At 52.0% G+C, this 19,628-nt stretch overlaps 2 protein-coding genes across 2 annotated transcripts; both read right to left on the reverse strand.

Annotated features, from left to right (window-relative positions):
* Positions 1-3,762: 3,762 nt before the first annotated feature.
* On the reverse strand, positions 3,763-8,949 carry LOC121594826 (protein obstructor-E-like). Its single transcript, XM_041918531.1, has 6 exons — positions 8,254-8,949; positions 7,052-7,951; positions 4,777-4,974; positions 4,486-4,692; positions 4,207-4,420; positions 3,763-4,094 (listed from the first exon to the last, which is right to left on the reverse strand). Exons 2-6 carry the CDS (start codon positions 7,095-7,097, stop codon positions 4,055-4,057), a joined length of 705 nt encoding a protein of 234 aa, XP_041774465.1. The 5' UTR covers positions 7,098-7,951; positions 8,254-8,949; the 3' UTR covers positions 3,763-4,054.
* Positions 8,950-11,353: 2,404 nt separating this feature from the next.
* Positions 11,354-18,353, reverse strand: LOC121590188 (dynein intermediate chain 3, axonemal-like). Its single transcript, XM_041909636.1, has 5 exons — positions 18,346-18,353; positions 16,381-16,602; positions 14,629-16,305; positions 13,988-14,535; positions 11,354-12,766 (listed from the first exon to the last, which is right to left on the reverse strand). Exons 1-5 carry the CDS (start codon positions 18,351-18,353, stop codon positions 11,685-11,687), a joined length of 3,537 nt encoding a protein of 1,178 aa, XP_041765570.1. The 3' UTR covers positions 11,354-11,684.
* Positions 18,354-19,628: the final 1,275 nt, after the last annotated feature.

Raw genomic sequence — 19,628 nt, forward strand, 5'->3', positions numbered from 1 at the left:
GGTCGCGGTCGGTCTCTTTCCTTCGCACGCTGTTCGGGAAGGTATAACATCCTATCCCGCCCCAAGCAGCCCCTCTAGCCCGCGCACATGTTTATCTGCTACTCTGTTGCCAACCAAAGTGGCGTCCAATTCCCTCCCGAGGTGTCTGCACCGCGAAAGGTAGGGGGTGTCCCTATTGCAAAACCGGCGCAGCAGTTCAAATTTCAGGCTCCTTTGCATTGCCGAGCGTCGTCGTGCCACGTCGCGATCGTGATCGTGGCTGCCATACTGCCAGGAGGGGTAGTTTTATGGGCCTGTGAGGGCGAGGCTGTAGGAGTAGTCAAACAACTACATCTCCGCTTGCATCCCTTTCCCCCCCTCCCCCTCCCGATCCGGAGGGGAGGTCTGTTTCCAATCAGGCACGACGCCCCGTTGGAATGGAGCCGAAATCTGGGTGCGACCCGCGAACGTCAGAAGAATGTGAAATGGATAGCTATCGGTCGGTGCCCGGCTGCGGGGTGTGCAAGCTCTGCGGTGGGAGAATGGAACTGGGGGCAAATCTGCAGCAAGCAGGCGGTCGGAAGACCCGCACTGGACGGCTGCCGGGCAACGGAGAAGTTGCCAACTCCAAACTGCAACAGGCCGGCTAACCGGCAAAGGGCAAGACCTGGGGCGAGAGCTTCGGAGGTATTTGGGAGTGCAGTGTAATTTAGGCTGACTAACGGGCTCCCTAGAGGAAGCAGGTAATTGTAATGTACGCCCCGCCCGAGATGCGTGGGCAATGCGAATGCCCGCCGTGCACGGCATGACAATTTCGCCGTGCTTTCGTACGCCACGCCAGCAGCCCGGCGGGTCATTGGCTAACCGAATGGGGGTGTCGCCCGATGGCAAAACACGTCAAACACGGCAATGCTTCCTGCTTCGGTGTGACGCCGTCGACCTCCCTCCCCGCGGGCTGCGTTGGTAGGGCAATTCCGTGAGCCCGGTCGTAAGTAGCGCCCGTGTGACGCTGCAGCCACCTTTTGCCGTCGTCACGCTATTGTGTTTTCCTTTTCCTCCTTTCTTTTTTGTCGTTGTTGATGTTGTTGTTGTTGGGTTTGGCCCTCGCTCACTATCTGTCACTGACGCTTGACGACTAGACCGAGACAGAAGGCCAACCGACAGGGGCAGGGGTCACAAACCAGCACCACCGTGCTTCCTGGTTATTTACCGACTGCCAGGCTCTCGAAATGAAAGAGAGCGACAATAGAAGACGCCGATAGTTGGTAGGACATTGGTGCGCACCGCGTGCCTCAGACACTGGAAAATGGCAGGTTTTGCAGTACGGTGTAGTCGCCGGAGCTTGGTTGGTCGCTGGTTAGCCTTGGTAACGTTTCCGCAAAACGTTGGCAGCCCAAGCTAGCAAACGGTTAGCTTGGGAGGGTAATAGTAAAAGCGTGACCATACACGGATGACGTATGTGACGAGAGTGGAGCGTTTCGTTAGAATAAGAATAGTGTTCGGTGTACGCCAGACATCTTCTACTTCTCGATGGGCGCTTCAAACATGCGAGGACACCTTCACCTTCATAAACCGATCTTACCACCCACAAGCAAGGATATCAAATACATCTTCTTGCCAACCAGCACGAACAGAGCGAAGCATACATAATTCCAAACGCCACGCCAACTCTCGCTTTCTTGTGGCCCGGGATCAGGTTACCCATAATTTCATAATCACCCGCCCAGCTCCGGTTTGTAGGTCAAATCTTTACCGCTACACCGCCCCCTTTCGCATCTCCCTAAACCCACACACACACACGCGGGTGCGCGTTATTCAATATCCTCCACCTCCTGCTCCTCTAATTCCACCTAGGGGTCCAGTTCTACGCGATCTCCACAACACGCACGGTTGCTCTCGTTTTTGCGCACAACGTCAACAAAACAACATCCTCCTCTTTGGACGGGTTTTTGGAACCCCAAGGGCAGCAGAAGAAGCCGCAGCGAAGGGAGCGAAGTAGCAAGCCAGCAAAGCGCATTGGTTCACTTTCGATTTCGTTAGCCTTGTGCGGCTAGGGCTGGGGTCGTGCGGCTGCGGCAATGCGAAGATTCCATCTTCAGCAGCCGCCTTTGGACGCGTTTGGACCGGTTTGCTGCCCGGGGGGTCCATCATCAATTTTCGCTCGCTTCATTGTTTTTCGCTTCGGTCGCTTTTCCTTTCAAGGGTAACTGCATTATCGAGTACTAGCATAATTGGTTGATGATTGATAGCCAACGCAACTTTACTGTTTCTCCAAGAGCTGTGTGCTGACTTGGCGAACGAGAAACGTGCGAAAAGCTCTCATTATAATTTATCGGAGTTCTCATAAAAACTAGCTTATGAAATTTGTATCTGTATTTATATACAGGGTGTAGAGAGATGAGATGAGAGAGAATCTCCTACATGAGCTCCCGGATGAAGTCGGGTCTCCTACAAGTGCCCGGACGAGATTGATTCCCAACTCCTTTGTAGCAAGGACTTTAACTATTCGGTTACGTGACGTTAATAAGTAGTAGATCCTGTTTATGGCTGGCATAAAACCACATATGCTGATACACTACCGAAATAAATAAGAAGGAGAGCAGCTGAAGCACAAATAAAAATTAAAAACTCTGTTTTCCTCTTAAATCTGCCATTATTCCTTGTTCTTTATTCGTTGGTTGAGTCTCCAAGAAGAAGAAAACATTTATAATGATATTCATCTGCAGCAACTATAAGTGAAGAAATGGAGCTCAAAACGAGTTTGGCGAGCAACAATTGTACGGCAAGCTGCGGGTTGGCGTTTTTAATTTTCGGCTCTGCTCCAGTTATCAGCGGCAGCAGGATCAACCGCCGGTTCTTCATGGGCGACGCCTCCCATAGAGCTACCGCAGCGGCTGCCACCTTCTACCGTCTCTGCCAACTACCCCTAAACCAATCGGCCGGAGTGAGCGTGGAACCGGTTTGGTCACAGCCTCACCGGTGAATGTTTGGAACAATTTTCACACAGGCCGCTTGTGTGGTGATCCAGTTTCACCATTCCAGTTCTCTCCCTCCTGGTTCGATGGCGAGAACCACGCGTTCAAGGATGTTTGAGCCGCGCCCCAACACACACACACACACAAACACACACGCGCGCGGGAGCGCTCCCTTCCCCCTTCCTCAAACCGACGCGTCGTGGAAATGTCTGAAATGTCAAAAAGGGAAGGGAACCGCACTCCAAAAGCCCTTTCAAAAGCGAGCTGATAGTGAGATAGCAAGAGAGGGTAGGTTCAGAAAGGGCCTACGTTCTAGATTTGCTTTTATTTGCTGCGCACACATATATACATTCACACACATACATACATCCTCCTTTCACTCTTAGGCCTCGATCGTTGGGCAATTAGTATGCGCACGTTCCGCGCGGATGCACCGAGAGAAGGCGGCTCGACCGTTGTGGCGCTGTCTAGTGCGTCCTCTCCCCTGTTCTACTTACTTAAATATCACTCACCTTTGGCATACATCAAACCGGCTTATCTAGGTGAAAAACACGCTCAATCGACAACGTATGCACATTTGCGCACTGTTAAGGTTTTCTGTCATTTGTTTTTGTTTTTTATTTCATATTTTTAGTTTCATTTATTATTGCTCAAAACAAATTGAGAACAAAATCGTACAAGGGAGGGTTGTACAGCTTCGAGGGGTTCGTTAACATATTTTAAAACAAAAGTACAAACGTAATGAGTCTTTTCATTGGCGTGCGCTAGTACAAGAGCACTTCTTTTTGCTGTCTTTTTTCCGTTGTTGTTGTTCAGAAACAAACGACATATCGCAACGCGCACGGCCTGTGACCGTCGCCATTTTGTTTTTGTTTACTTTTTCTTTTTTTTCTTCCTTTTTTCCTGATAACTTATGTATCTTTCTTTACTGTATTCTGGTATGGTGAATGTCGGATATTTCCGAGAAGGTGTCATCAGTCTGCAAATTCTTGGCGTTCCTCATCTTACTGGACGAAAAACTAAAAAGTGGGAATTAAGTGGGGAATAGGAGGGACAACTGGAACGAGGGAACTTGGGGTGAGGGATTTCATGACGGCAGCTCAGTTCTTCTTCTCGTCACTCTCCTTGTACCAGTCCTCGCTAGCAAAAAAAAAAACAAACAAACAAACCAAGATGTTAGCAGGTGGATTCGGAGTGACCAAAAAGCCTAACACGAATCTTCAACGACGAATCTGCAGCAGTGGAATCTTACCAGCCGGGTACGTTTTCGGGTGCGTCGCATCGCTCTGTCTCCTCGTTGTACACCTCTCCGACCTGGCAGCCGAGATCACGCGGCTCCACACCGTTCAGGCAGACGTAAAACCGCTGGCAATCGGTCGGGTGAGCATATTTCGGGTGGGCCACAACCTGCCCGGCCTCGTCCGTCTTCTGATCCTTCGGGCAGGTGAATCCATCCTTCAGTTTCTCTGTAATGATCAACGTCACGCGTTAGGCAGACATTTGAGGTGGAATCCGGTGACGAATATCTTACTGTTTGCTCCGGGATTGCAACCCTGACGGCCGGCATCATTCGGCCAGACGCACGTGCCCGTGTACTCGTCGAAGTGCAGCCCAGCGGTGCAGGTGATTTCGTTAGCTTCACCCTCAATGCAGTTGTAGAACACGTTGCAGACGGCCGGATCCGGGTGAGCGAAGAATCCGTTGCGTCGTGGGCACAGGTTGTTGCCGCGCGGTGGTTCTATTGGAGGGTATAGGGAGATAACCAATGACCAATTTGCTCTTTTCTAGAAGTTTTCATTTTGGAGGTAACGGATTTACTTACGCAGCTCTTCACGGTTACCGCAGTCTACGTTGAAGGGCTGGTCGCACTTGTTAATCTTGCGAATGGTAGGATCGAAGACGAGCCCATCCGGGCAGAGTCGCTCGGTGGCACGTCCATCGACACACTCGTAGAACTTGTCGCACTGGACCGGGTCCTCGTATTGACCGTCCTTTGGTGGACACTTGAAGCTTTGTGCATCTGTTAGCGGAAATTGTGGAAATGAAAGATTCATTAGTTCGGTGATAATAAGGCTAATCTCCAGGGAGGCAAATCTTGCACTTTTTGCAGGTCTGATCCGAAATTGCTAATCATAATTAAAATAAATTTAACAGTCCAATCGTAATTAAAATTTGCCGATGAAAGTCTCAACACCTCAAAACAACAGCAAAAGCAATTATTTCTATTCGCATACTACCCTGCAGCACAACCTAGTGTGTCAATTACGGCGATAGGTTCGCGAACCTGCGTAATGGAGCATTGAACCTCAGGATGGAGGCTCACCACTGCACCCCGTTCCAGCTCAATGGAATAGGCCGCCTCGTAAGAGAAGGTGTTTGCTGACCGTTTCGCAAGCGCAAAATTGCATCGCACTCAATCAATATTGGTGTTGGGTGGATGGGCTATATCATTGTCGGCGCTGTATGCAGAGACCGAGACGCAAAGAACCCGATGCACACACTGCGGCGCCATTGTGAAGTCAAAGACGATTGATTTGCCCGTCTTCTTCGGTGTTCTGTTTCTTGATTGCCATTGCCTCACTGCGAGCAGGGGGTATCGTCGTTTATCATCAGGTTGAAAAGCCGCTGGAGATGGGGTACCGCCTGTCCGTGTCTTCGCCTGGCTTCGGTCGTTCAGGGTCAAGCGGCAGGAAATTCTGCCGCTGAAACGAAACGGGAACCCCTTTTGCTGTGGTGGCTGAGCACAAACAATTGAACGATAAATGGCGAGTGGCAGACAATGTACAGGGCTGGTAAAGGGAGGCTAGGACGGAATAGGGACAACAAGCATCATGACATGGCAAAAGCCTGAAAAGTGTCTTTTCACCAAGGTCTTTCAGGGTTGCGAAAGTAGTTTAGATCGTTGTGATAATCGCCGTACATAAACGATCTTCCCAGGCTGTAAGCTCCTCCAACAAGAAAGGAGTAACGTTGAAAAGCTTTCACGGAAAACTTCGTACGAAAGAGGACTAGCGCGAACTCCTATCTCCAACCTCGGCGTACAGTGCAGCCAGATGCTTGATATAACCGGGTTGGGCTTGGAACTTTCAGGCGCTTTCCATCGTTACAAGACAAACCGGATCTGTAAGAAATGGGAAAAAGGCGGTAGCAACCACAACAACAACAGCATCGAAAATCAGAGCAAATATAATAGAGCGTTACGTAATTACGGCACGATCGGGTTTACCCCTCGGGCGGTAGGATCTTTGGAGTGCACATATCTCGAAAGTTTCCATTTGGCTGCAATTTTCAGGTCTTGCTTGCCATTCCCCAACCTCGTCAATGTGTGTGTATGTGTGCGTGTAGTGAACACATATGCGGGTAACTTTTCCCCGTGCAGTCGAATGTTGCCGGTATTGCCGCTTTTTACCGTCTTTATTTATCACGCTTCCACCATGCTGTTGTTGTAAGGCTAATAGTTTTGCACCTCAGCTAAATCGCGGGTGGGGCACGGGCACAGCGTTACGAAAGTAAAAGTTCCGTTTCGCTCATTTGTCGCACACGGTGGCAAATAATAGCTTCCTGTTCCTCCCCGCTCACAGCCGATACTTTGATGACATAAGCGAGAGAAGCAACACAAAAAAAAAAAAACAGAATCGCGTCACGTACCGATGGCTGAAACTACTGGAACGGAGGGTCATAATTGCGTTGCACAATTTGGCAGCATAAAACGAATCGGGAACAATCTCAATTATTTATTTTTGGCATGCCTGGATTTGGTTTCATAATTTCAGAGCAGGTTGTCTCCAATTTGTAGACACATAATTTCAAGACATTGGATGCGGACATAAAAAGGAATATTTTACAGCGACATGTAACCAGGAAGAAACCCTGGAAAGCATCGTGGAGGATTCAAGGATTCAAGGTCTTCAGAAAACCTAATATCAATAAAACGTAACGCACGTACAAAATGGGCTGGAATTCTAAATTGTCCCACATTTCTTAGGTTAATTTAGCTTCAGAGACCAAAAATATTAGAATCTTTCCGCAACATTCCGAAAACGGACACTGAATCTTGGAAAGGGGAGAAAATTTCAAAACTGGAACTAGGTACTTACAGATGCACGCGACGGTTGCCGCAAAAACGACCAAGATGTAGCGCATGGTGACTCCGATTCCGGTTAGGGTTGAACGGCGATTTGATTGTTGATGGTAACACTTGTCCGTCTGTGCTGTGTCCTACGTCGTATCACACTGTGGGACTTCGTTCACGCACGGCTCAAAATGCACGCGCTAACACAAACACACACTTTTGAGGGGAGCCGTGTAGCAAATCGGTACGCTGTGCGCTCGCTTAGCAGAAGGTTCAGGCACTTCCGAACACTTCAGTAGATTTGAATGGACTATCCAGCGCAGGTGATAATACTCTTACTTTTGATGAATCCCTCCGAACGCCAAACGTCGAACGCCGGCGGGGGATGTGCCGCCTGTGTTGTGCCGTCGTGCTGTCGGTACAGGCCGGCGAATGGCGGGGAGAGCTTGGCAGCGCGAACGGCGTTCGGCCAGTCCGTTCACTCCACCGTGACTTGGGTACGGTGGTTTTTTTCGGTTTGCGGTTTGCCGTTCTTCCATTTCGTTTGCTCATAGTTTCGTGGCTGCTTTTCGCTCTCTCTCCCTCTCTCTCTCTCCCTCTCTCTCTCTCTCTCTCTCTTTCTCTCTCTCTCTCTCTCTCCCTCGCTCCCTCTCTCCCACGCTCCCTCTCTCTATCCCTTCTTCTTGTTGTATTTCTCTTTTCCGCAGCGGACTTGTTCTCGCTTTGGTAGGCACTCCGGTCATGTCATATTCCAAGCGCGTTCAGCCGGTTTTTCGGTAGTTGAAGACTGGAGAAGGACTTGGGGTCTTTTGGGGAGGAAGCAAAGGGAGACCTCACTGGTTGAATTCGACGCGCACACCTTCCGGATGTGAATGCATCACAGCAACGACACGTCATCGAAGTGTTGCTGGAGTCTGCAAAAAAGCTACACGCAACCGCCAAGAAACATTGAAATGCATCGCCGTGTTATGGAGGTGCCTAATCGCTGCCACCACCCGAAGGGCGGCTTCTTGTCATATACACACACACACACACACACACACATACACACACACACACATGCACACCCTTAACGAGACGGTAAATGGGAAAATGGGGCACCATATAATACTTGGCACGTTTGGATACAGTGAGCGAAAGGGACTATGCGGCAAACCCGACTCATTGTACCCCACACATCCTGTTGATGGAGTGTGTGACGAGACTGTAGTAATTGGACTGACATACCTGCCGTGATGACTAGACGAGCATGCACCCAATTCGTGATTAATAACCTTGCCACTAGCGATACATCATGTCCATTCCAGACGACATAAAGGAACTCAAACTTTAGAAGAAGAGCTTGTTTGGATATCTAGATGCACTCTTGATGCTTCTAATGAATATATGAAACTGCATGTCGGCTGACCTAGACCTTCTTGATGGTTGGAAATGGAATGGCATAGGAAACCGTTATCGTGATCATCGAGTCAAGGTAGCTCCAAATGAAGGCAATAACGTTGTTCAACAGTATACGGATATCCTATCGCTGTCGAAAACTGTTCGATTGGGAAAGTACGTTCAATTCCGGCTTGCCCGTCAATGCTGCTTTGGGGTCACGTGCGTTGGAAAACTTCCCGATCAAGCGTAACCCCACGGAATGCACGTACCAACCGGGTCATTCAAAGTGATGTCCTTGTCCACGTAGGTTTCGTGAGAAAATGGGCCACACGTTCGCGTGGACATTTTCGCGCTTCAAAAACCCCCAGAAACATCACGCTTCGTAACATAACGCTACATGATGCTTCAACGTATCGATTGCGATCGACGCAAAGCCTGCGCCTTGCGCTGGCGTAACTGTGTGCGCCTACTTCATGTATTTGTTTCGCTACCGACATGTGCATGTGGAATGAGGCAAGACGCCATCGGCATCTAAGCAATAACAGCAAGAAAAACAATAACAAAAACCAATGTGCTGTGTCCTACGTCGTATCACACTGTGGGACTTCGTTCACGCACGGCTCAAAATGCACGCGCTAACACAAACACACACTTTTGAGGGGAGCCGTGTAGCAAATCGGTACGCTGTGCGCTCGCTTAGCAGAAGGTTCAGGCACTTCCGAACACTTCAGTAGATTTGAATGGACTATCCAGCGCAGGTGATAATACTCTTACTTTTGATGAATCCCTCCGAACGCCAAACGTCGAACGCCGGCGGGGGATGTGCCGCCTGTGTTGTGCCGTCGTGCTGTCGGTACAGGCCGGCGAATGGCGGGGAGAGCTTGGCAGCGCGAACGGCGTTCGGCCAGTCCGTTCACTCCACCGTGACTTGGGTACGGTGGTTTTTTTTCGGTTTGCGGTTTGCCGTTCTTCCATTTCGTTTGCTCATAGTTTCGTGGCTGCTTTTCGCTCTCTCTCCCTCTCTCTCTCTCTCTCCTCTCTCTCTCTCTCTCTCTCTCTTTCTCTCTCTCTCTCTCTCTCCCTCGCTCCCTCTCTCCCACGCTCCCTCTCTCTATCCCTTCTTCTTGTTGTATTTCTCTTTTCCGCAGCGGACTTGTTCTCGCTTTGGTAGGCACTCCGGTCATGTCATATTCCAAGCGCGTTCAGCCGGTTTTTCGGTAGTTGAAGACTGGAGAAGGACTTGGGGTCTTTTGGGGAGGAAGCAAAGGGAGACCTCACTGGTTGAATTCGACGCGCACACCTTCCGGATGTGAATGCATCACAGCAACGACACGTCATCGAAGTGTTGCTGGAGTCTGCAAAAAAGCTACACGCAACCGCCAAGAAACATTGAAATGCATCGCCGTGTTATGGAGGTGCCTAATCGCTGCCACCACCCGAAGGGCGGCTTCTTGTCATATACACACACACACACACACACACACACATACACACACACACACATGCACACCCTTAACGAGACGGTAAATGGGAAAATGGGGCACCATATAATACTTGGCACGTTTGGATACAGTGAGCGAAAGGGACTATGCGGCAAACCCGACTCATTGTACCCCACACATCCTGTTGATGGAGTGTGTGACGAGACTGTAGTAATTGGACTGACATACCTGCCGTGATGACTAGACGAGCATGCACCCAATTCGTGATTAATAACCTTGCCACTAGCGATACATCATGTCCATTCCAGACGACATAAAGGAACTCAAACTTTAGAAGAAGAGCTTGTTTGGATATCTAGATGCACTCTTGATGCTTCTAATGAATATATGAAACTGCATGTCGGCTGACCTAGACCTTCTTGATGGTTGGAAATGGAATGGCATAGGAAACCGTTATCGTGATCATCGAGTCAAGGTAGCTCCAAATGAAGGCAATAACGTTGTTCAACAGTATACGGATATCCTATCGCTGTCGAAAACTGTTCGATTGGGAAAGTACGTTCAATTCCGGCTTGCCCGTCAATGCTGCTTTGGGGTCACGTGCGTTGGAAAACTTCCCGATCAAGCGTAACCCCACGGAATGCACGTACCAACCGGGTCATTCAAAGTGATGTCCTTGTCCACGTAGGTTTCGTGAGAAAATGGGCCACACGTTCGCGTGGACATTTTCGCGCTTCAAAAACCCCCAGAAACATCACGCTTCGTAACATAACGCTACATGATGCTTCAACGTATCGATTGCGATCGACGCAAAGCCTGCGCCTTGCGCTGGCGTAACTGTGTGCGCCTACTTCATGTATTTGTTTCGCTACCGACATGTGCATGTGGAATGAGGCAAGACGCCATCGGCATCTAAGCAATAACAGCAAGAAAAACAATAACAAAAACCAAACATTTCTCCATTGAAGCTAATGGATCTCCGAACGCATATTCGATTCTTTCCCGATCAACAAAAAAAAAACTAACAAACTTAAAAACCACCTACCCCACACGAGGGAGACATTGCACAGACACTAACAGTGCAAAGAGCACCCCACGCGTTTGCGTCTGTGTTGTAAGTGCACACAATTTGTCAACACCGCTCCAATGTGGTTTCCATGCCTAGGCTTCGGTGCCTAAGCAAACAAGCGTACGCGTAAGATCGCGTCCATTGAGATTGTGTAAATTATTGAGGAATTTCGTTGGGTGTGCGTTGTATACCATCCCAAACCATCGCACATCGTTTGTATTGTGGTTTGGGGGTTGTTGTTTTTTTTTTTGCAAGAGTTCGCGGTTGGTGGGTGGAGTAGATAAACACTCGTCATTTTTATCATCAAATTGCCCCCTCACGCCATTAGCCACAGGAGGCCGATTAATCTTCCAGAAGATCTTCTACCATGCTGTTTAGGACCACCAAGAACATCAGAAAGACATAGGACTTCGGGGATTGGTAACTATGGTTGTATTCGTTTTGCTTTAACTAGAAATTGGCTAGAATGTATTTCCCAGTCCGTCCGGCGTTGGAATTCCATCAGCTCCTCGGCATCTCTGCATCACCTCCTGGTCCGTGAAACCTTTAGACTGCAACTTCTGCTCAACATTGTATCCGAGGTTGGTCGCTGACGTCACCTGGTATGGCGCGACAAGTACCGCTAGACCGAAAATCCAGAACAATAGCTCGAACTTCGGCTGCCTTTCGGTTTGTCATGTTACGGGCGCCTCCCCTCTCCGAAAAGCAATCTCTCCTAACGGGACTCTGGCCGGTTCGAGTCCCGTTGCACACCAGCGCCCTTGTGCCTAGCCCGGCAAGTCCGGGCTGGGCTTGGGCACGTCGTCCATAAACGTGACCGAGCGGGCGCGCTGCAACCCGACTGTCCGACGGCCCTCCGGGCTGCCATTCGTAACGGTGCTCGTCGTCTCGTCCCCGTTGGCCGGCCCGTCTCCGCAGCCGGCTGCCGAGCCGCGGGCCGTCTGCTTCGCCAGGTACGCCGCCAGATGCTCCAGGTTGCCGCGGTCGTCCGACAGCACCAGCTCGCGGCGTGCCCGTCCCTTCGCCACGATGCTCACCACACTGTCCAGCTCAGCCGGCAGCCGGAAGTTGCGCAGCACCTCCTGCGCCTCCCAGCTGACGCGCGGGTAGTCGCTTAGCTCCTCGCGAAACCGAGCCCGGACCGTTTCCCGCAACCGGGCACCCTCCTCGGCCGGCGTCAGTGCCGCTCCCGGCGGTTGCGTTTTATCGCCCCCCTCGAGCGACTGCTGCACGCGCCGATAGTCTTCCGGGGCAGCGGCCACACTCTCGCCGATCGTTGCCCGCTTGCGCACGTCGTACCGGCGGCGCTCCCGCTCCGGGTGCATCTGCTTGGCGAGCAGCTCCGGGCTGAGGTGCCGCCGGGCCATCATGGTGCGGATGAGGGCCCGGTAGTAGCGCGACCGCCAGCGGCCCTCCAGCCGGCGGCTTAGGTCCACCCGCTTTTCCGCGTCCCGTATCGCCTTCTTCTTCGCCTCCTCGATGGCCTGCCGGCGCAGGAAGTCGTCGTGCTCCTGCTTCTCCACCTCGAGCCGCTCGGCAAGCTCGCGGGCCTCCCGTTCGGCCTGCAGCTTCGCCTCGATCTGCTCCCGGTTCTGCTCGTAGTACCGCTGGACCCACGCGTCCTGGTCGTGCTTCCGGGCCAGCTCCGCCCGTATCAGCTGCCGAAAGCGCTTCCGCTCGCCCGGCCGCGGTTCGGCGAAGGCGGCCGGGATGCTGAGCAGCCGCACGTTGCAGCTGCCGTCGGCCACCGCCAGGTGGCGCTGGGGGATGCGGCGATGCTGTTGCTGCGTTACGATCGACAGCACGTTCGCGCCGAGGTTGAGTGTGACGCAGGCGGTGGACGTGTGTACTGCGGAGAGTGGAAGAGAAGAAATTAAAGGAAAGAGGTGGGAAGCAATGGCATCAACTGGAACATTCGGGAGATGGGTTGATAATGGCGTAGAGTGTTTGAAAACAAAGGAGTTGAAGCTGTCTATTCTATATCGCTGACTGAGCATACAGGGTTTCAATAACTCAATTGAAATTAGAAATAAGCGGTCTAAAATTAATGCCGAAACTAGCCATTCAGACTTATCTGTCTACAGTCACGAGCTAATGCGTGCACCATGATGCAGTAAGGTCTCATTAGGTTTCATTTGGTCTTAATAAGAATTAGGAATTAATCTAAAAGCATCTCCAAAATCCATCATTGAATCAGAATCACAAGCTTTCAGATTCATATAGCTCTAAATATTCACAGATCTCGAACGATGCATGAATATCTAATGATTTAAAAATTGCTTTCTAAGGATTTCCCTAATTTGTAGCGCCAGATAAGTAAGTAAGTAAGTTTCTAAAGATTTTCTCTTTTTTCGCTTTTGATTAATGAATGTGGACCTAATGTGAATAGATTTTCAAATCTGTCTGCTCACAAAGGAACACGTCTCATGGATGCTCATAATTCTCATGGATGCTCGGACCCTGGCTGTAGCTTCCCATTCATGTAGACATCCATTCTCTGACAGGCCTGGTTTCATCTGATCCAGCCATCGACCTCGCTTTGCTGCTCCTGCGCCTCGTGCCTAACTGAAGATCGCTGTAGAACCCATTAATTCTTAGTGGGGCATGAGTCCAGTGTGCTCATAACATGCCTCAACCATCGTATCCCTATCAATGTTGTTTGTTTTTAGAAAATAGTCCTTATCAATGTTGTTTTTTGCTGTGGTTCTTGGTTCTCGTTCCATCAGAAATCATATTTACGCGAGACCCCGAGCTATGTACAGATATGATGCTTTAGATATTCAATGATTAGTTTTAAAGGATGCTCTCTTTAGAGATTCTTAAATCTTTGGGGATTTGATTCGAGATCTGAATCACTCAGCACTGAAGATTCATTGGAATGAATCTTTACGAAAGACTCATCCTCATCCTAGCCATCAATTCCTGGGCTGAAGAATCGCGAGGATGTCCTGCAACGGATCTTGGAGCACCTCATGAGCAAGCGACCTGCAGACAGTGCAGTTAGTTAAGTCTCCGAAAAGCTCGAACAAAGCAACAACAACAGCAACAACAAAATGGCCAATGGTCGTACTTTGTAGATCCCAAATCTCCAGATCACCGTTCGCCAGCCCGACATAGAACACGGACGGCCGGTCGAGACTCCAGACGCAGGTAGTCACGGGTGCCGGTTTCGGGCGCCAGAAGATGGGCGACTGGCGGCAATCGGCCGTCCAGAGGGCGAGCACGGTGCCGCCCGCGGTCAGCAGCACGTCCGGCACGAACGGGTTGCGCACGATTGCCACCAGCGGCCCGTCGTGTACCGCGGCGAAGGTGTCCTGGTCGCGCACCGGCTCCTCGTTCACGATCGCACCCTGATCGAACTCGTACCCGTCCCACTTGCCCCAGAACAGCCCACCGAGCAGGGTGCCGGCAATGAACGCCTGGTGGCAGATGACCGGTGGCAGCTGGAAGCCGCCGACCCCGCCGCCCGCCCGGAGCGATATCGGCTGTTCGTCGAGCGCCAGCGCCACGAGCGGCAGCTCGCACCGCACCCGATAGGTCGGGTGGAACACGTGGTTGAGCCGGGCCAGCCCACGCGTCGTAGGCTCACCGGCGATGGTGGCGGCGGCGGGGGCGGTGCTGTTGATGGCTGTGCCGGTGAGGCCGGCGGGCAAAGCGCCAACACTCTCCGCCTCGCCGACGCCCTTCTCGTTGTCGTGCGCGTGTGCCGACAGTGCCGCCGGGACGGGCAGGTCCAGATTCCAGAGCGACACGGTACCGTCCAGGGCGCCCGTCAGCAGGAATCGCCCCGCACCGTCCTCGGCACCGTTGGCGCGCAGCTGCCCGGTCGGGGCGCAGTGGTAGTTCTGTGGCAGCCAGCGGATCACGGTGATCGGTTTGCGTGCCGACCGCTCGAGGGCACTGATGACGGCCGGGCGCACGTGCCACGGCGTTTCCGGCGCTTCCGCGCCGTGCACGATGCCGGCCGGGCCGCTAGGGCTGGCCGCTGGGCCACGGGCCAGCAGGCGGCTGGTGCTGTTGGCGTTGCCGAGCAGCGACTTGATCTCGCTGCGGTACTGCTCCGGCGTTGGATGCTGTCCGTGGTGTCTCGCGGGCTCGCGGCCGCTCGTTCGCGGCCCGATGTGTTCCAGCTGGGCGTCCGTCAGCTCCCAGATCGCGAGCTGGCCGCTGGACAGGCCGCCCACCAGCAGGCGGCCGTCGTAAGGACAGAAGGACAGTGCCGTCACTTCGCGGGGCGAATCGAACCACAGCCGCGGCACGAGCGATTCCTCGAAGCTCCACCCCAGCACGGGACACTTCTCGAAGACGAGCCGGTTGACGGCGTCCTCGCGGCCCGCCGGTCCGACCGTCGCACCCGTCGGTACGGTGCGCTTGCCAACGACTCCCTCCAGCTCGGGCGAACTGGCCGCTCCCGGCACCGCCATCTGCACGCTCGGGATGTGATGGACGTAGGCGGCGACGAACGTGCCCGCCAGCTGCGGATGCCACTCGATCGCAGACACGTGCCGGTTGGCGCAGGTCGACCGGTCCATGAAGCACATCGTTTCCTCGACCGCGGGCGTCTCGTACTTGGCGATGGACCGGTGGCGCGAGATGATGGGATAGTCGTTCCGGTACATGTCGATCTGGTTAAACTCCAGCGTCTGCAGCAGCTGCTCGACGTGGCTGCTGGGGCACACGGCGGCCGGTGGGCTGGTGGCGGGAGCGCTCGCCGGTGCGCCGGTGCCCACCGACGCCAGCTGCGGTTCGCTCCCGATCTCGTACAGATACTGCGACCAGGCGTTGGTCGGAAAGGTGGGATCGGTCTGCTGGAACTTGTGCACCTTCTCCGGCCGCAGCTGCACCCCGAAGTCGATCGATTTGCGCACAATGTTGTGGAAGGCGGTCTTCGGGACCAGCTCCACGTAGCCGTCGCGGGCGTCCGCCACCAGGCGCAGCTGAAACCGGTACGAGCTGGCGCGCTGCGCCGGAAAGATGCTCTGCGACTCCACGTTCACCACGTTCGTGCGCTTGAGCGGGATGAAGTTTTCCACGTCCTGCTCGCTGCCGCGCGTCTGCCAGCGGCGGGCCTTCTTGCGCATTGCGGCCGCCGCCGAGAGCCGCTCCACCAGCTCCAGCCGGCGGATTAGCTCGCGGGCCTCGCGCGTCTCCTTGTGGTCGGTGAAGACGGCGAACAGGTCCTCCTCCTCGGTGCTCTGGTCGGGCAGGTAGCCCACCAGTATCATCCGGCCCGGTTCCATGTCCTTGAGCTTGTCCTTCAGCTGGCGCTGCACTTTCGTCTTCCCCGGCAGCTGGTCCTCCAGCATCTCCTTCTTGATCTCCTTCCACGGGTGCTCCACGCTGACGGCGGTACCGATCTCCATCCCCAGCTCGGCCTGCAGATCGGGGCTGAGCAGGAATGTGAGTGAGCGATTTAAAGATGCCTTCCCAACACGTCGACCCCACAACCCATCATCCCCCTACCTGATTACCAAGCGCGAGCATTTCGGAAAGCTGTGCAGCTTCTGGCGGGCATCGTTTTCCTCGAACCCGAATATCATCGACACCTCCTCGTCGTCCGGTTCGAAGTTGTGCTTCGAATAGGTGTCACTCTTCGCCTCGTTCGACGAGGAGGACTTCAGCTGGGCCACACCTTTCCCGGCCAGTTTGAATGCGGATGGTTTCCGACGTGCAGCTAACAAATTCCTTGCAACTCATGCAAGTTTAGCAGCTTTATTTGCTGCAAAAACACAACGGTATGGATGCAAACAGACTACGAATGTAGTTTCGGGTCGAACAAAAGCAAACAAGTGAGCTAAACAAGTGTTACCATGGAAAAGGGTAAAACAGACATCAACGTTCGCCGGCGCAACGGTTGCCATGGTACCAACCCGCAAAAGCTCACTTTCATCGCGATTTACGACCAAGCGAAAATAAAAATTATACCATTTGTATGGGGCGAACACACACACACACACACACACAAATTATGGTGGCTGACTATGGATGGGAAGATTATGGTTCTAACTTCTGTTTTGCTCTTGCTCACAGACGATGGTGTCCCGTCGCATTCTCACCATGTTATAGGCGCAAAGCTGTGGTTGTTGCTGCTCTTTCTCGCACGTGAGGAAGTTTTCTTTCTCCTTGTTATTCCCATGTGTGGCATTGGCTGCGAACGATCATCATCCTCCTGATCCGTTAGTTAATTAAAGGCAAATTGTTAGAAGCAATGGATGTGGCACACCCAATGCTGCGCAAATTCGTGCACGTTTATGTACCACACCGTACGGACAACGTTTTGTGACTAGCACAACACAATTTAGCAACACAGCACGGCCATTGATCCTAAATTTAAAAAAAACCTAAAGCACATGTATGATGTTGTGTGTAGATTTGGAACATTTTATACGGACGAGCAACAATTAAATGCCGCATATTGTATACCCATTAAACTAAACAGCAGAATACATTTTAAACGTCATTCTGCTGCTCTATTCGACATGCACACAGACTCATTGAACGCAGACGAGTTCGATTCTCATCCGGACCATTCCTCAGGTATGAAGAACTGACTATCCGATAACGTGGTTTAAGTAAGGTAAAGAAGCCGTTACAGCCCGGTCTACAGTATTGGAGGGATGCAAGATCACCCGTACAGCAAAGAGATTAGGAAGATGGCAGGGAGCTGTGGGGTCTTATCGGCCACGGGCTGCAATCGACCAAGTGGTTCCATGGAGCGCTGGTATGTTTTCAGCGAGTGCGCTAGGTAGTTCGGCAGGTGCCAATCCGACCCGTGGGTGCAACGAGTTCAACACGACACAAATGAACTGGATCGTTTACGGATGGTTCTGACAGAGAAGGATTACGAAGGATCCTTTCCTCGGGGCCTCACGCGGCCGCTTAGTTTGTGTACTGCTTAATCCGCCCCTGCACCCACTTCACTATTGTTTGCCTTAAGGCTTACGGCAAATACAGTTTACATTTGTTATTCTAAACTATGCTAGCATTATTGAACAGGGGAAAAAAGGAAAAGGAATGGGAAGGAAAGCAGGGGAAAGAGAGTAAATAAATGGGGGGCTAACAAGAGCGGAAGGGAGCGGAGGAGCAGGAAGGGTGATAGTCGAAGAGGTGAGATGAGAAGATGAAGGCAGGGATTGCGTGTAGCAGCGTTCATTGTTCCGAAGCGACGATGGATTTTAAAAAATGGGGGACGAGAGCGAAGCGAACTGGAGGGAGCATACAGGAGCAGGGAGAACATACAGGAAGGGAGCAACATGCATTTTTTTGTAAGTCGATGTTCTTCCTTCTGTATTGTCCACATTGTCCACATCAATCTTATGAGGTGCGGATCGTACAAAGCTTCTTCATCTTTTTCTTATTTGACACATTAACCATTGCTTTTCTGCCTGCCTCAGCCCCTCCTTTCTTCTTTTCCGCCCAACGACCTACGCGGTCATGCCGGATAGTTAACCGTTGCTACGAGAGACGGTCCATACGAGGCTTGAACCCATGGTGAGCATGTTGTTAAGTCATGCGAGTTGACGTGACCTGTTAGTAATTGGTTTACCCCTAGCGTGATAGGCAGTCCTGGGCCACTAGGATCAAACGGGGCTTGAACGCAGGACGGTCATGTTGTTGTGTTGTGTTCGGGCAGCACTACAACGAGGGGCAGCCGAATCCAGCCAAGCCATCCATATAATGCGGGGACGCGTGGAGCAGCTTGGTGCGTGAAAGGACCGGCTGCATCACCGGCATTTCAGGCTCCCCGGGGCCGGATGCCACAGCCAATCCCCGAGCGCAGCCGCAGCGCCATCGGCCAGCATAAGCGCCAACATAAACGTCACTTATGCATGCTGTGTCAATGGCGAGTGTAGCGACGGGCTAGAACACAACTCTCTATGCCACCCTCCAGACGGCGATATGACCGCGCTGTACCATCCGCAACGATGATGCGTCTTCTGCGAATGCGAGAGAAGTAACGATCTCGGCAACGAGAAGCGCGCACCAGCCAAGGTGAGGCGGGGCCCTTTTCCGATAGGCAAGGGAGATGTTCCTTTTTCTCGTCCGAAGAGGAGGCCCCGTTAATTAGGAAGATGACGGTACAACATGGTGTTAAATCCCTACCTTCCCCATTGGGTGGGAAGGAAAGAGGGTGGGGGGGGGGATTGGAGGGATTGTGCATTATTGAATAAAAACATGGAAAGACAATATGTATTGAATGATATCATCCCTCACTGGAATATATGGTATTCCATTAACTTAAACTAAACACTGGTATGCTGTGCGTGATAGTGCATTGATTATATTATTATTATTATTTTTGCTCAAGCGCAACTAACTGTACTAACAAACAATTTCAACCCCGTACGAAACATTTATTCAATCGAACCAGCAAATAGCTCGAACGGTAAATCGATTCATACATCCACACGACAACTTGCGCGTTGATCAAATCCAGATTCGAACGACGACTGTAGGCAACGCGCAATGCATCAGCAGCCAAAAAAACGGGAAGAAAAAAAAGAATAACCCTAAGTCAAGCGCGCTCACACAAGGTCAAGCATTCGCCAATAGTGATGGGCAAAACGGCTCCGAAGCCGGAGCCGGCTTCGCACCAACGGCTCCGCTCCAACGGCTCCGGAGCAGGTTTTAACACAAAGGACCAAAAGAACTTTTTCAATGAAGTTTCAATCGAGGAAATCCGTAAATAGCGGAGTAGGTCATGTTTAAAA

Source organism: Anopheles merus, chromosome X, assembly GCF_017562075.2.
Source record: "Anopheles merus strain MAF chromosome X, AmerM5.1, whole genome shotgun sequence".
Lineage (NCBI taxonomy): Eukaryota > Metazoa > Arthropoda > Insecta > Diptera > Culicidae > Anopheles > Anopheles merus.